General features: G+C 36.9%; 1 protein-coding gene across 2 annotated transcripts in view; it reads right to left on the reverse strand.

The window, feature by feature from the left end:
• ZBBX (zinc finger B-box domain containing) overlaps positions 1-17,669 on the reverse strand; it is a 105,572-nt gene that overhangs the window by 5,459 nt on the left and 82,444 nt on the right. Inside the window, exons 14-17 of one of the 2 annotated variants that reach the window (XM_065876454.1) lie at positions 16,051-16,358; positions 12,230-12,383; positions 11,376-11,492; positions 5,726-5,983 (exon numbers count right to left, since the gene is read on the reverse strand). In XM_065876454.1, the coding sequence (XP_065732526.1) occupies positions 5,726-5,983; positions 11,376-11,492; positions 12,230-12,383; positions 16,051-16,358 (837 nt within the window). The remainder of the gene's footprint in view (positions 1-5,725; positions 5,984-11,375; positions 11,493-12,229; positions 12,384-16,050; positions 16,359-17,669) is intronic. The other variant, XM_065876455.1, reaches the window with a different exon arrangement.

Consider the following 17,669-nt stretch of genomic DNA (forward strand, 5'->3'; position numbering starts at 1 on the left):
TGAATATCAAATGGAGCAACATTTTATGGAAGAATAAACAGTGATTATTACTACTCACTGAATGGTTTCATATTCCTTACATCAGAATGTATTTAATATGTTGACTTTCACTTTTATGTGTCACTCAATTTTTTTTTCCCGAAATTCAGATGCCCTAAAGCAAACAGATTGCCATTCTAACCCAACTTAACCTGACTGTCTTTACAAGGGTTATCTAGTTAATTAGCTAACTATAAATCCTGATTAGCCCTTTTACAGTTTAATATCTTACTTGATGGTCAACCTTTTAATTACTCAGGAAACTACTGCCTCACTCTTTTACTTCACAGGCAGTATGGCTACATCTGCTAGTATCAGGTAGATTTTTATTCTTTCTTGTTTAAGAAAAAGTCTTTTCCTTCCTCTCTCTTTAATTACTTGGCTCAGTACCTTTGGGCTTGTAGAAGCATACGATTGCCATGGAAATGTAAGGACCACAAAAACTGTTTTGTTTTTTTGTTTTTTTTTTGCGTTACGCGGGCCTCTCACTGTCGTGGCCTCTCCCGTTGCGGAGCACAGGCTCTGGACGTGCAGGCTCAGCGGCCATGGCTCACGGGCCCAGCCGCTCCGCGGCATGTGGGATCTTCCCAGACCGGGGCACGAACCCGTGTCCTCTGCATCGGCAGGCGGACTCTCAACCACTGTGCCACCAGGGAAGCCCCACAAAAACCCTTAAACCACAAATCAGAATGAGTTTAAAACAAATGAATCATTTTTAACTATTGAAAAGATGAATGCTTTACTGTGTATTATTACTGATACTTTCTCGTAATGCATATCTTCTGATATTTCCAAATTCTTCAGGCTATAACAATATCCCAAAACTGAAAAAGTACCTTGGTAAGTAAATTATACTGGTATGTTGAGTTCATTAAGGGAGTGACTATAGTGTTATTTACAAAGATATTTGTGGAGGGAGTAAAAATACGGCCTGAACTATAGCTAACTATAATCCTCAAAGTGTCCAGAAAAAAACATAGTTCTAGAATAGAAACAGCTTTTATATGTTTTTGACTAAAAACTGGACTTGTCAAGTGCACCATACCTTACTGTATGTCAAAAGCGCCACCCATTGGTTTCTTATATAATTTAACAGTATTTTCAGGACAGACTATGTGCTAGGCACTTAAATGTTAAAATGCATGTGTGTGTGCATGTGTGTGTGTGGATGTGTACGTGCGGAGAGAGAAAATATTTATAAATATAATATCTAATATATACCTGTACTCAAATTCAATCATTGAACAATTTTATGATAGGGCCTATTATCATACTCATCTTTCATACGTGGAAACTGATGCAGCGTGAGTTTAAGAAAGTAATTTGCCCAATGTCAAGAAGGTAGGAATTGGTGGTTCTAAGTTTCAGAGCTGGACCCCTGGCCCCAGAGCCTGATTCTCAACCACCCTGCCTTGCTGCCCCTTGTCTCCTGATTCAGCAGGAAGCTGTATCTGCAACCTGCATACACGTGCGCGCAAACACACACACACACACACACGTGCACGTGCGCGCGCACATCCCTAGCCCCCTGCTGGCCCCACCTCCTTTTGAAATGGCTCTACTGTCAGCTTCAGCAATCAGAGTCAAAGGAGAAACTACTCAATGTATTATAGTTATTTTCTGTCTTTTCTTCTCCAGGCTCCTTGGCTCTTTTCCTAGAGCTTAGAGGAAGTGGATGTATCTATCCTAGAGCTAACAGAAAACAAGTCAGAAGGTTTGCTGCTCACAAAAAGGCAGGTTTCACCGGGGTGCGAACTCATATATATTTGCTTAAGAGTCCAATTGTGTAGCTGTGTCTGTGTGACACCAGACCTCATGAAGTTTTTCCAGAATGCACCATGGGTAGTGACATGTAGGTGGAATTTTTCTGCCCAGTGATGCTGAACAGAACACAAAAGCCTGTGCTGGATCAGTGAATTTTCTAGAGTAAGGCCTGATTGCACCATAGCATCTGTCCCCTCACTGACTGTTGGGACGATTCAACTGATGTGCTGTCCTCTTCCTTCCTCAGCTCCAGGTGAGTGTCTCCAAAGCTGTGCACTCATCCAAGGCCAATCTTCCCAGATAGAAAGAGAGCTGTTCCTGGGTGATTGCATTCTGCTCCTGAACTATCAGAAAGCCCTGGCGGTTCACAGCCTACATAGTGGGTGCTTCCTTTTATATATGAAAAGTTATGTATTCTAGTGAAAATATTGGTGTTGGAGTACGAGGAAATGAGTGACACGGAGAAAAAGTGAAGCATGTAAGGACAAACCTGACAGAGGAAATGGAAAAGCTGAGAGGTTAGAAACAAAGAAAGACTACTGTTTTTAAAATATTTCATTTGTAAATAATGGAACTTATCAATTTATCAAAATAAAAAACCTTTCACCTTCTGATTTAAAATTGTATGATTATCCTTTTGATCCAGTTCAGACCTGACATGCTTCATTTTAGAATTGGCTTTTAATGTGAGAATTACCTCCAAGGATATTTCCATTTGATTTTTAGTAATGTGGAGTCAGGCAAATGAATGACAGGTAAAGATGGATCACAATCTCTCCTCCCCCAACCCCTAATGAAATGAATGGAAAAAGCAGAAAAATAAAAAATAAAATAAAATCATAAAAAGAACCAAAGGAAGAGGTATAAGTTCACATAATAAACTTTGACAAGGGACAACCAAAGGAATAAACAGAAGATTCATTCAGGTAGCTGAGGGCTACTGCTGTCCACCCTCTCCCCTCCCCACCCAGTAAGTACACAAACTAGTTAACAGGAAAAGGAGAGCCATCTAAGGTGCTGACAAGTCTCACTAATACCACACGGATTTAGAGAAAAGTGGGTGAAGGGGAAGTAAGGAGAAAACATTATAAATATTTTTAAGCCCTAAAACATCCACCAGAAGATCTCAGCAGAGGCAAGAAAATTGCAAACTTGCAGGTGTCCCCCCAGGGACAGAACACACTTGAAATCAGGTCCAGTAAAGTTTGGTTTTTAATAAAATCCAGAAAAAAAGACAAAAGAGCCCAGATCCTCCAACAAAAGAGGTTAAACTCCCCAGTCCTTCATGTATCCTTCCTGTGCCTTTGAGCCAGCAGGATACAGAAAAGAGTGCAACAGCCAACCCCCAAATAGTAGCTCCAAAGAGAAGATTAACACATCTCAGTACAGGTGGAGAGAGTTTCAGGGAGAATGCAGCCTCACTATATCAGAAAAGACAGAAGATATGAGCAAAGCCACCCACAATGCATGTGAGCAAGTAAGATACATGGAACTGACAGCAACTAGTTATGCAAACAAACTGGAATCCAAGAATCCATAGCACACAAAGAATGATTAAATGAAAGACCAATCTGGTAGATAACAGATCAAGACCATAACAAAATTCCCCCATAAGTCCTTGGGCTACAGAAGAAATAATGAAAATGACATTTTTAAAAAGAATAAAACTAATATCAAAGATCAAACAACAACATGTCAGACATCAAAAAGGATAATAAATTAAATGATCACTTGTTCCTGGACTAGATCTTGCACCAGAAAAAAACAAGCTATAATGAACATCACTGAGACAATTTTTAAAAATTAGATATGCACTGTGGATTAGAGAATTATAGGGTATCATTGTTAGATTTCCTGATTTTGATCATTGTACCATGGTTATATAAGAAAATGTTGTTGTTCGTGGAAAATACACTGAAGTATTTTTTAGAAAAGGGTCATGATGTTTATAACTTCTTCTCAAATGGTTCAGAAAAAGTGTTGTGTTTGTGTGTGTGTGTATGTGTGTACATATACGCAAATGAGGTAAAAGACAAACAGGTGGTGAACTGGCAGTTCCTTGTACTATTCTTGTGTTCTTAGAAATTACCTGTAAATATCAAATTATATCAAAGTAAAAATTATATCAAAGTAAAAATTACCAAAAAAAGTCAAAGCAATACCTGTAAAGGGCTAGTTTATTAAGTCAATCAATAACGAATGGACTAAAATCAGCTGAAATTTGAAATTCTGACATAGAAGATGTCAGTAAATGCAAAGGAAGATAAAAACAGGTTAAAACAGTTGAAGAAAATGTAAGAAGATCCAACATAAACAAAACAGGTCTCAGCAGGAGAAAGCCAAATGGAACAGAAAAGCAACTCAAATATACAACAGCAGACAATTTCTCTGAAAATAAGGAGGAACTTAAGCACTTTAAGAATGGTAAATTACTGGGCTTCCCTGGTGGCGCAGTGGTTGAGAGTCCGCCTGCCGATGCAGGGGACATGGGTTTGTGCCCCGGTCCGGGAAGATCCCACATGCCACAGAGCGGCTGGGCCCGTGAACCATGGCCACTGAGCCTGCGCGTCCGGAGCCTGTGCTCTGCAATGGGAGAGGCCACAACAGTGAGAGGCCCATATACCACAAAAAAAAAAAAAAAAAAAAAGAAGAATACTGAATTACTGACACTGAAACATAATCCTAGTCCAGTAACTGAATTTCAAAGATTAAGAAATTCTTCTAACATCCAGTCAGGAAAGAAGCAAGTCACATGCAAGAGAGAGGGTGAAGTAAAAAATTGGAGACCTCAGACTATTTCACAGCAAATTCACACCCAGGAGACAATGAATCAGTATGTTCAAGGTTGAAGAGAAAAGTGACCCAAGGAAATTACCCGCAGTCAATTTGCCATTCAAATACAAAGGTAGCAAGCATTCTCAAACATGACAGGACTCCAGTAATAGAGCTACCATGAGCTCTACCTGAGGGAAAGCAGTATTTGACAATTAAATTCAACCAAACAAAAGTTAAATGGAAAAACCACGCCAAATAACTAGCACCATATCCAAGGACAGACGACACTGGAGAAATGTCTACTGAGCGCAGAGGAAAAAAACTGTGATCCACTAAATTAATCTAGCTAACTTGCCAATTGACCATAAAGACTCAGACATTCTCCAGAATACCACAATCAAAACTTCTAAAAATGAATCAAAATAAAAGGTTCAAAATTGGGAAGTCTTATAAAAATGCAGAATCTCAGGCCCTACCCCAGACATAAGAATCAGAATCTGCATTTTAACAAGACCCCCGGGGGATCTGCGTACACACTGAAACTTGAGGAACAGTGCTTCAAAAGACCGAACAGGGCTTCCCTGGTGGCACAGTGGTTGAGAGTCCACCTGCCGATGCAGGGGACACGGGTTCGTGCCCCGGTCCGGGAAGATCCCACGTGCCGCGGAGCGGCTGGGCCCGTGAGCCATGGCCGCTGAGCCTGCGCCTCCGGAGCCTGTGCTCCGCAACGGGAGAGGCCACAACAGTGAGAGGCCCGCGTACCGGGGGAAAATGAAAAAAAAAAGATCGAACAGCTCACTTCTCAAAAGTGTGTTGGGCAACGGCTTTTATAAAGCAACAGAGATTAGCCACTCACTGAGTTTGTAGGAAGGAGAAAAAAAATTTTTTTATGTCCGCATGAAGGAATGAAGGTCCTTAAGCCACAATTTAACTGTGTGTTATGTGAGCTAAGGGGACTATCTCTGATATGGCTGGGCACTCATATGTTTTATAACATTTTCAGGGTGACATCGAGGGATAGCCAAGAAAATAGACACAAAGGTTGATGGTTAAAAGAGAAGGGAAAGGCTTGTTTTCTTGGAGCATGATATGAAGAATCAGGTGGAAGGCAGAGTTAATGTTGTCTATGGTGAAAAAATAGCATTACCTGCAGGATTTCTCAGTGCATTTAATTCTTTTTCCAAACTGTCTAAGGTTTGTTGATCAGCAGTGTCGTCTAAGAAAGGCTCGTCATGGACAGTATCATCAATATATTCAATTTCTGAAATTTCAGAAGCAGCTCTAGAGAGTGATCGAGCAGCTGTATTTCTTGACTGGGGATGAGAAGAGGAAAGGCAGCTGGAACTTCTTTTCACAGAGTTGCAAAGTGGTAAATTTGCTGTTGAAGGTCTCTGTGATGTCCAGCCTAAAATTAAAAAAATTTAAATCAACTGTTTTTAAAATTCTGAATGAGTGCTTAAAGATACAAAAGACCAGTCCCCTGAACTTAGAACTGTTAAATTCATGCAACAGAGTTTATGAGAAAATGAACTTTAGATTATCATCCATTTTGGTTTGCCTCAATTTGTGAATCCCGAATTACTTTCCCTATGTCATAAAGAACACTTCTGGGTTATTCTTCCCAAATTTTTTCTACATTCAGAGAAAGGCAAGCTAATTTTAATATTAACTAAAACAAAACATCTGTAAACCCAGTCAATTCCACAACAATTCAACACCCCAGTCTTATCATCTACCCCATAGCCAACCACTGTGCCCTGTATCTTCAATTCTAGGACAATGCCACACTGTGTCTTGTAAGAGGATAGGATAAACATGGTACCACTTCCTAGTGAACCAATTTTATTTGATGGTGTGTAACATTCTTCTATTAAAACAGATATGGAGACAAAATAGACCAGTATGCAAAATCTTTTAGAGAAACACAGGCTTTAAAGAAATTGAGAACACATCTCTAATTTTGCTAAATATGAGTTCACTCTCAGCCACTTTATAGGGCGCTTCAGTGGAAAAGTTCCAGAAGCACAGATCTGAGTCAGGTTATCACTTTGTTCCAGTAGGGTAGTGACCACTTTATCTTGATCTATTTCAAAGGTTGACTTAGTTGGTTTCTTCAATATGTGTGTTTCTTTCATAGTAGGAAAACATAATCCGTTCAAAACATACTAACAGAACATAACTATATATCATTTGGTACTGCTCACAAGGTTCTTTAAAAAAGGCCAAGGGAATGAATATTCAAGGCATAAATTTGGAAATGCATAGTGCAGGTATATTTTTAATATCCTGAATCATTGTTCTGATTTAGATAAATATAGCTAGCTAGTGGGAAGCAGCCGCATAGCAAAGGGAGATCAGCTCGGTGCTTTGTGACCGCCTGGAGGGGTGGGATAGGGAGGGTGGGAGGGAGGGAGACGCAAGAGGGAAGAGATATGGGAACATATGTATATGTATAACTGATTCACTTTGTTATAAAGCAGAAACTAACACACCATTGTAAAGCAATTATACCCCAATAAAGTACATATTGGAGTATAATTATACTCCAATATATACTTTATATAAAGTATATATAAAGCAATTATATGCTTTGCCTGGCTACAGGCAATTGTCATGTATTAAACGGTTAATGATTATTGAGTTTGTCTTTTATTTTTAACTTAAAAGATCTATTTTGAAGGTAGCTACTACCCTAAGAAGAATCTTAATGCAGTATGTAATTATTTAAGCGATTAAAACTAAGGTAAGTCCCAAAGGGCACCAATTTTAACGAACATTTCAGAAATCAATTTTGAAAACAATTTTTGTGGGAGTGAAATTGTGAATAAATTAAGATTCTGACCTTTTTGTGTCTATTTGTGCTCAGAGACAATTCTGAAGAAAAATAACTGACAAAAACGTGCCTATGTTTTTAAAAAAATAAATGTAAATATCCCTAAGATTTATTTTAATGACTAGAATTTGGAAATGATTTTACCTGTAATATGTAAGGAATCAATATTTTATTTATAGCCATCAAGAAAAACAAACTTGCCATTCCCAAGAGTGACGTAGGAACAGTTATGGTGGAAGTAAAGGTCAGAGAGTATAACAGTAATTCAGCTATATAAATGGAAACTTCTAGATCTATGGAGAAAACCACACCCTTCTATTTGTATTGTGCTATGTCTCAGTCAAAATTAAAAGGAATTTAAAACTCGTTAAAATAAACAAACAAGGACACCAAGGGGGAAAATCGGCAGGGGGTGGTGGTGGTGGGATGAATTGGGAGATTGGGATTGACATGTATACACTGATGTGTATAACATGGATGACTAATAAGAAAAAATAAATATTAAAAAATAAACAAACAAAAGAAATTATTAGGAAGAACTGGACTTCTGCCAACACAGGCAAACATGAGGTGAGAAAAATTTAACATAATGTAGATGCCCTTCAGAAAATTCAGGAGAGTACAAACGCTTGCTGAACTCTTATAACAACATCTGGCTGCTACAGTATTAGAGGTTAATTGATCCCAGCTGAGAAAAAACAAGTACACTGGGGTTGGATCAGACTTATGCTTAGCACACAGCAAAGAGACAGACCATCTTTCTTACTGGACATGTACTCAAAGTGTAATTTAAAGTACCTAAAACATAGAAAGACAGTGAGGCTTCAGGTTGGTCCTTGATTTTATTTTGTTCATTTAGGTATGTCATTTCTTCTGGTGTTTCCTGTATAAGCTTATTAGTGTTATTGCTAGGGTTAAGATTAGAGAACCAGTTAAGACGGGCACTAATGAAAAATGCCACAACTAAAGGGATCATCCCATATTTTTTTTTAAAGTCCAATTTGTAGATTATAAAACATAAGAAATTCCTTTTGGAAGTAACTTATGCTATCATTGGCAATGTAAATAATATTCCCATATATGTTTCAGGAACTCTTAGAAAATACATTTTTTTAATGTATAAATTCTCAGTAATTTACACAGTGGAGCAAGAATATCAAGAGACAATAATGTTTTGCGACCTTTATCCAGGGAAAAAATATTGAGTCCTTTGGTCAGGATGCCACTTGTTATTGAAACAGTATGCAAAAAGCATGTTGCTCTGCTTATGTTTCATCCACTTCTAATGTTTTATTTAGAATAGTAATAATTACTATTGTATTAAAGACTCTTCAGTGAGTTATTAATATTTTTTATATATCGGCATCCTTATGCCCATTAATGTAACCCAAAGCACCATTTTACATTATTTTCCCAATATTTCACTGGTCTTACTAGTAATCATAGCCTATATTATTGAGCTAATACCAAGGACAATTTCTTCTGTTATATTTATAGTATAACTGTGATCAGTGTTAATCTATAATTTCCTCAGATTACAGAGATAGGAAGTCGGAGTCGGGGAGCAGTAGGTTTGGGCAGCGGGTGGGGAGAAGCCATGGACTTCCTGCTCAACACACATGTATTTCATAGCTATCATGTTTTTACATTCACAAACGTAAACATCTTACAGAAAGAGGAATTCCTTTATATACTGGCATCGGTTCAGAACATAAGATTTCTGTAACTTGTGGCACAGTCAGGAAAATTTCATTTTTATTTCAGGCCACTATCTCTGTCCAGAAAGCCATCTCTTTCCACCTCTAACTGGGAAGTCTTAATAATGCTTTAAGATTTGGCTGAAATGTCACCTACTCTCTAACATCTTAAATATCAACATGTTTCAATGGCAAAGCAATTATTTTACTATCTCCATTCCTAAAAGACTGCACATGCATCTACCTCTATTATAACTGATCATATGTACTATTATTAGTTACCTATCAGTCTCCAGAAGCATGTTACTCGTGGTTCTTTCATAAACCTTTTATTATTAATACATATGGTACAATTTATGTATTTACATGTCTAAACAGCAGTTTTCTCCAAGTATGATTTTTGGACTATCTACATCAGCATGACATGGAATTGTTGATAAAATAAATGCAAATTCCTGGACCTTATCTCAGCCTTAATGAATCAGAATCTCTAAGAGTGACAATGAAAAATCCTCATTGCAACAGGTTTCCCAGGTGATTATGTTCACGCTCACATTCGAGAGCCTTTGAACTGGACTCTAAGCTTTCGGGCTTCTGGGAAGAAGGCTTATTTTATATCACCAGCACCAGGCCTCAAGTAGGTGCTCCCTCAAATGTTTTTTATAGTAAATTATTGATTTCAACTGATCACTCTAAGTTGATACTTAAAGGCATTTGCCTACTTACATATAAAGATTTGTCTTGGGCTTCGCTGGTGGCGCAGTGGTTGAGAATCTGCCTGCCAATGCAGGGGACACGGGTTCGAGCCCTGGTCTGGGAAGATCCCACATGCCGTGGAGCAACTAGGCCCGTGAGCCACAACTACTGAGCCTGCATGTCTGGAGCCTGTGCTCCACAACAAGAAAGGCTGTGACAGTTAGAGGCCTGCGCACAGCGATGAAGAGTGGCCCCCGCTTGCCACAACTAGAGAAAGCCCTCGCACAGAAACAAAGACCCAACACAGCAAAAATAAATTAATTAATTAATGAACTCCTACCCCCAACATCTTCAAAAAAAAAACATTTGTCTTAGTAACAAATTCTCATAGCATGCATGTGAACTTGTTTTTAATCAATATATAGTGACTTTAAGAAGTATCTTTGACTGCCTCAGAAGGAAGCAGCCAGAATATTTAAAGCTGCCCTAGACTTTGATGTGAGAATAGGTTTCTAATTATAGAGCCAAAAAACATTTATCATAAATGAATGGATTTTCCACTAAAAAAAATACCTTTTAAAATCTGACAGGTTCTCAACATAAATGCACATGGAAAGAATCTAAGCTAGCCAAGTAGTTTTAATCATAGGATTTAGGGCAAGAGAGACATATAAACCTTACATATTTGGACAAATCATATGTAATTAAATTTCTAGCTTGAAGATGGCCTTCAGACGAAGGCAAACAGTCCCCTTTGTCAAGTGTTTCTCCCAAAGATCAGGGAACGTGCCTTATGCAACCATTTTCTCCCAGGGCCCGGCACAGTGCTGTCATACTCAACACGTGTATTGAATTGCCTTAATTCCTCAGTCATCTATTACAACTTCATATGAAATTCAGCACAAAGCAAACCTACTTCAGAAGGTATTTTAGGGTAACAATAATGATCTAATAATACTATTGATTTTAATCATGCCAAAATTCTCTGCATGCCTTCACTAGGAAAATACTGCAATGAGCATTCAATATGTCGAAAGAGTTATCCTATAGAAAATCTTGAAATTATTTTGGCTAGAAGATAGAGTTAATGAACTGAAATCAAGATTCCAGGGTCAACATATTAAGCATCAGGTTTAAAGCAGAGGTTTCTTAACCACTGCAGCAAGTAGCAACCTTATGGCTTTGTGTGATCATAATACGAATCGAGAAGAGGAGTATGCAAAATCTAGTATAGATATACTCTTTCCTGAAAGTGTAATGAAACCCAGCATGTATTTTATAAGGGTTGTTCAAAATATATGCCATATCCTGAGCTACATTTTAAAAATATTAATCTCTAATACATTGTTACAGAAAGGAGCTAAGACTGTAAAATTTATGTTTTTGAGAAGAATAAAGACTACTCTTGGTTTTTTGGTTTTGGAATAAAAGTCCAGGACAGTTTAAATGAGTAAGTTTAAATTAAGTAACTGCAAAAACTAATTTTCAGGTGCCTAGTAAACTGCTAAGAGACAAACTAATAAATGAAGTGAGCCACCAATATGGCACTGCAGCCTTACAGCCAATCTTACCAGTCTTTTGCTGTGTTCTCCTTGATGATGCATTCTGGGCTCTCTTCAGAACACCCAAGGCAACTGCATTATCAGCATAGGCACTTACGCTATGGTCTGGGATCCATTCTCTGTCTCCTAAAAATGGAAAAGTGGTAAAATTATATAAAGTTGACAAAGAGGAGACATCCATATTGTTGCTTTATTATATGTATTGCCTTACTGGATAATATTTAGCTAAATAAAAAACATTTATAACAGTGAGGTATATGTTATGAAAGAAAATCTCATAATTATACAAAAGGAAAAATTCTAAATTGCAAAGATATTGCACACACACACACATACAAGTTTGAACAGAAACAAATATTTTTAAAAGTATACAGCAATATAACATAAAATATAATCATTTGTATGTGAAAAAATATATTTGAATACATAGGAAATTTAAGAATACAGGCGACACCAAGACATGGCTTTAAAAGAAAATTATGGATATGTCTCAGAAATCTCACAGATCCTAAGATTTTAAGATGGCATTTAAGAATTATCGTACAATACTTAACGTTGATTGATTGATAGTCAATCAAGTGATTTGAAGAATTACTATTAATTTATTAAGGGCCACACTTCTAAAATACGAAAATAATCTCTCTCAGTCTCATTATAGCCATGTTTTCTGACAGTAGCCTTAAATATAAATATATGGCAACTCACACAGGGTTAATAATTCCAGCCAGAAAAGAAGAAAATGATTTATTTGTTGAACAGAATTGCCCAGTATTTCCTAAGATGTTGACAAACTGTTTTAAAAAAAGGTGTCAGAAAACTATTAGCTTGGTCCACAGGCTGTCTGATTTTATGTCTGAATTTACCTGCAATTGTAATCCTAGTACTGGAGTAGCTGCATTCTAAGCTGTGAGAAGGAAGTAAGTTGAGTCTTTCATTTTTATCGAAAACAAAGAATCTTTCAAGTCCTTGATATTGTTCAGTTATGGGCTTACTTCTGAGGGCTATTTCTTGTAATAACTAGGAAACAAAATATTCAACAAAGTTAAGTTTATTTTATCTCATCCACACAAACCAACACGTTCATTCACTGAGCACCTACTATGTTCTTGGCATGGATTCTGCCCACATCAAGTTTAGGTTCTAGTTGTGGAGACATAAGGACATAAGTAATAACACAACATTTATATAGAGTAAATTTGGAAAAATGCATAAACCACAATTACAGTAATAATCTGAAAGTTGCCATCAAATCTAAGGAGGACAGAAGTTCATGAAAAAAAAAGTAAAGTTTTCCTATCTCTTTCCTTTCCTTTATTTTCTTCCCTCAGTGTCTTTGCACATAAATTACTCTGGAAAATAGAGTCTCTCTCATATGCTGTGCTTTTGTATTAGTAGTGTCTTTGTCTATACATAAAATAAATTCAGAGACGAAAGTAAAATACTGATGGAAACATATCTGATCTGATCATGGTCACAGAGAAAATCCAAGTTAACAAAACATTCACCATGAATAAAATATACCAGTAGGAAACTGAGGCAAGGGTGAGCTAAGTAATTTGTGAAGTTCATACAGGTAGAAACTAGCAGACCTAGATTTTGAATATATAGATCTGGCTGATCTGAAGCCTAGGCTTACTCCACCACCCTATGAATTCATATTTTGTTATGCTTTCATCCTAGGGAAGAATATAAATATGGGATTTAAAAAGTACATGGGTCTAGTAGGAAACAGATTGGAGACGTACCAGTGAGAGCTCTGGATGGACTTAAAATACAATCAGAGTGGCTATCAGTATTTAACAGTTCCCTAATGTATCTAACTAATGCCCAGATGCCGTCTGTTTCAAGGTGGTAATCACACAAAGAAAATTATGATAACTCTACTCAAATGTATAAATCATATAAATGATATTACAAAACCAAGCTAGTGACCAATAACGCACTTCCTTCAAAGACAAGTCCAAGTCCACCCTACTCATGACGCCTTCACTGGCTCTCCCAGACACTGATCAAAAATTCACAGGAATGGGCTTCCCTGGTGGCGAAGTGGCTGGGAGTCCTCCTGCCGATGCGGGGGACACGGGTTCGTGCCCCGGTCCGGGAAGATCCCACATGCCGCAGAGTGGCTGGGCCCGTGAGCCGTGGCCGCTGAGCCTGCGCGTCCGGAGCCTATGCTCCGCAACGGGAGAGGCCACAACAGTGAGAGGCCCGCGTACCGCAAAAAAAAAGAAAAAAAAAAAAAATTCACAGGACCCCTTCAGCTCTAGTGGAGCTCATATTTGGATTAGACAATTGAAAATATGGAAGTTTCTTTTAAAGCCTAGGCTAACAGAGAACAATGAGAGTGAATTTGCTTGTTTGCCCAAAGTCACCAAGTTAACTATTGGAGGTTTCAGATTCAAAACCAAGAGCCCCCGACTAGTCCATGTTCTTCCTGGCACTTGCCCCTACCTCACTGCTGCTGCTTTACAACTTAGTACTCAATTCCACACCTTTATGAAGAACTCAATTTCTGGAAACTGAAGTGCAAAATGTACTGTCTTATACTCCATTTTGAAGTCAAGTAATGCCACTGCTTAAAATTGCCCCTACTGTCCACTCCTGAATTTTCTACTGGAGCAGAACTGATTTCTAAATAGTTTCTGCTCAGGAAATGGTTTCTACTAGGGCAGGGGAAGAGTAAAAGCAGTTCATGTAGAGTCATTAGGGATGAAAAGAAAGTAGATTCTACCACTAAGTGTAAAGCACTGTGGTTCTATGATATAATCATTTGCCACTTATTTTTTTTACAATAGTAGTATAAGAGATCAAAATTAGTAGTTTTTTAACATTTCAATTTTAATGATGAAATATATAGATATGTACAACACATAATATAACTTTCTCACACAATATCAGTAATTTAAAAGACTTGCTTCAAATATCTATACCAAAAATATATATATTAGACTTTATAAGTAGAATTTATTATATTATTGTATTGAAGTTGACATACACTATTACAATGTAAGTTTTTGACTATTATTTCATCTGAGTGTATCCATAAAAAGTTCCAATTATCTTAAATGTTTCCAAAAATGCTATCAGACTTATATTTACTCTATGTATCCTTTCATATTTAAATTTTAACATCACATTTTTGAGATGTATCCACATTAATAAAAGTAGCTATGTTTCATTCATTTTAATTGTTACATTGCTTTCCATTATGTGAATTACCACAGATAATGTATCTGTGAGTTTTGCCAAATGTCTTTTATTAGGTTACAGAAAATAATGTCCCCCCCAGGGCAGAGGTCAGGCAGGCTGACGCCCAGTATAAAAGAATTGGGTTCTATATGCTCAGAATTCCTCTCTTATAACACAGCACACAGCCTGGGCAGGTGTCACCTAGCCCTCCATATGATGCCCTGTGGAAACTGGAAAACCAGAGTCCTTGTTTGTTCTCTTTGCAGAAATTCATTCTATGATTAATTGTTTTCTTCACTGGGGGAAAGGGAGAAGCTCAGCTGCCGTGGGCGTTGATTTGGGGAATCTGTTATTGGCTAAATTGTGGGAATGTCTTCCTAGAAGGGACTGGGGTTTACTTTTGCCAGATACATCACGGCATCAATAGACAAGGATCAACATTAGTGTTAATTTATTGGCTTGCAGGTTCCAAGTAAGAAATGTACATTCAAACTCTAAACCAAAGCTGGATTAAAGTCCAAGATTTCCATTTTTCAGATAAGGTATTTATTGACTTGGGCCAGATCCCCTGCAAAAATCAGTTTCCTTTCATCTTGTTGTACCTGTGAGTATGTCTCCTTGTGTATTCCTTCAGAGACTGAGCAGACTTTTAGGGATCTAAGGTTTTTGCAGAGGTCTCAATTCTAATTTCTCACTTTGAAAAGGAAAAAGACCTGTCACTAAGTGGGCATAGAAATCCAAACCCCTAAGCAGAAGTAGCAGCAACTCAATATTCATTCTTCAACTTTTTTGGTCCCTCCTTCAGTTTAGGCACCATGAAGATTCATTACAAATGACTGTAAAGTCTTGTTAAAGTGCTTGACTTCCTCAATTTCCAAATAATTTAACATTTGACTTGTCCAATTTCTAAATAACTTATTATTAATAATCATAATTACTTAAGATTTTTAGTACATAGAACAGAGATTCAAATATAGTTTTTAAATTTGGCAATAATGCAATAATGAACTACTTTATCTTTTTTTCTCTAAGAAACAAAAACTACACCCCTATTTCTTTATTAGCCATATTCCTGAAGAATTACCCTTTCAACCTTATATTTACATTAAGGCACAAAAACTGGTTTTATCTACAAAACTGCATTTTTTTTTCATTTTAACCAGTGACTATAGAGTAGAAAGCTAGAAAGGATTTATTACAGTAAATTATTCATAATAATGAATTTCATTTAGAAAAGTAACAGCACTCTTACTATGGTGCATGAGGTGGGCCTTAAATTATTTGTCATAGAAAATCATTTGTTATAATGGCATTTACCATATTAGAATTTGTTCTGCAAGTCATTTATATTCTTTCCCATGTGAGTTACTCTTCAACTATAAGGTCACACATTTTAAATTCAATAGGAAGTAACATTTAAGAATATATTGTGTCAATATGAATTTTTTATGTTTATTATAAAATTTTTAATACAATAAACATAATTGATATTTACCAGTGGTGACTCTGTAGTTTTAGAATCTTCAGAGTTTGGCCTCTCATGCAGATTGCTAAATTCCAAGGATTCCTTGTCCTCTTGAGATAATTTCCCCTTAAAGGAGGCTTTTTCTAAATCTGTACTTGGCAAAGAATCCTTGCTCTCAAGTGATATGCAGGAATCGTCATACTTTTGACTACTTTCTATATCTATGCTGTCCTCTTTGAAATTTCTCTCAAAACAGCTGTTTTCCTCTAATTTTTCAGCAGCAGGAGAGTAAGCATCAGGATTCACAATGTCACCAAAATCTGCACTTGAAGTTCCTGCTGTTGAAAACACATATTTACAAAAGTTAAATAAATAAATATAAACAAATAAATTGATTAAACTGTTCACTAACCAAAAGTTCTATGCTATAAACTTTTATCATTAAACACTATTTTTTTAACCAATGTTTCTTTACTGAGTTCTCAGTGTTAAAATACTTTTACATGGCTTATGTTCATAAATGATAATTATATATATATTCAAGCTTAAATTATTTAAAGTAATGGAGGGGGACAAGATATTGTTTGTAATGCAATCTTGAAATTGATGCAAATTTTCATTTCAGCCTGTGGTTCAATTCCCACTTTCCTACCCTCTCTCCCACTCAAGTTTTATATCAGCAATTTATGAGACATAATACAGAGGGAACCCTATTTCCCACATTTTACCTCTTTTGCTTAGCATGACTAGTAATGAGGAGAGGGCAAAGGGAAATCTGCCAGATGAAAGAACAGCAGCATTTAGGGGCATAGAAATGTTTAAGCTGGGACACCTGCCTCTGAAAAACTACAAAATGAGCAAAATTATATTAGTCACCCACCTCATTATGTCTGCTTTAAAAAATCACTTGGTTTAGATCACTGGTTTTCAACCTGGCTGCACAATGGAATCATCTGAAGGTACTCTTTAAAACCGTCAGCGTATGGGCCTGACCCCAAACCTATTAAATCAAATACTGACAGTGGGACTTAAGCACTGTTTTTTGTTTTTTTCCCCCTCCACCAAGTTCTCCAGGTGATTATAATGTGCAACCAGGATTATGAAACATTGTTCTAGATTTTCTTAAGAATAAAAATTCTTTAAAAAGCTTTGTACCATATTGCTTTCATTATCTCTCTCTCTCTCTCTCTCTCTCTCTCTCTCTCTCTCTCACACACACACACACACACACACACACACACACACACACACACACACACATTTATCCAGACTGAATACAGCTTCATCTGATTATCCCGTATTCTCTTTCCAATATACATGTCTTACCTCTATAAACAGACAGTGAAAATAGTAAAGGCTATGACTAAAATAGTCTCCAGTGATACAAACTCTGCCTTACAGCCCAAAGGACTTACTTGTTGCAATCAAATGTTTATACAATTCAGCAATTACATACAGTACTTAGAACTTCCACTTCCAATATCACCTCTTAAATTGCACAAGTACTGTGAGAAATGCAATAAGTTGTATGTCAGAGAAATATTTTATAGAAAAACTTTATAAAAGCTATTCAATTTAATGAAACTTTCATGGTAATGCTGTACTTTCCTACTAAACTTGAAAAGAAATTATCTGAATCTCATATTGTT

The sequence above is a fragment of the Phocoena phocoena genome, chromosome 4 (assembly GCF_963924675.1).
Source record: "Phocoena phocoena chromosome 4, mPhoPho1.1, whole genome shotgun sequence".
NCBI classification, from domain to species: Eukaryota; Metazoa; Chordata; class Mammalia; order Artiodactyla; family Phocoenidae; genus Phocoena; species Phocoena phocoena.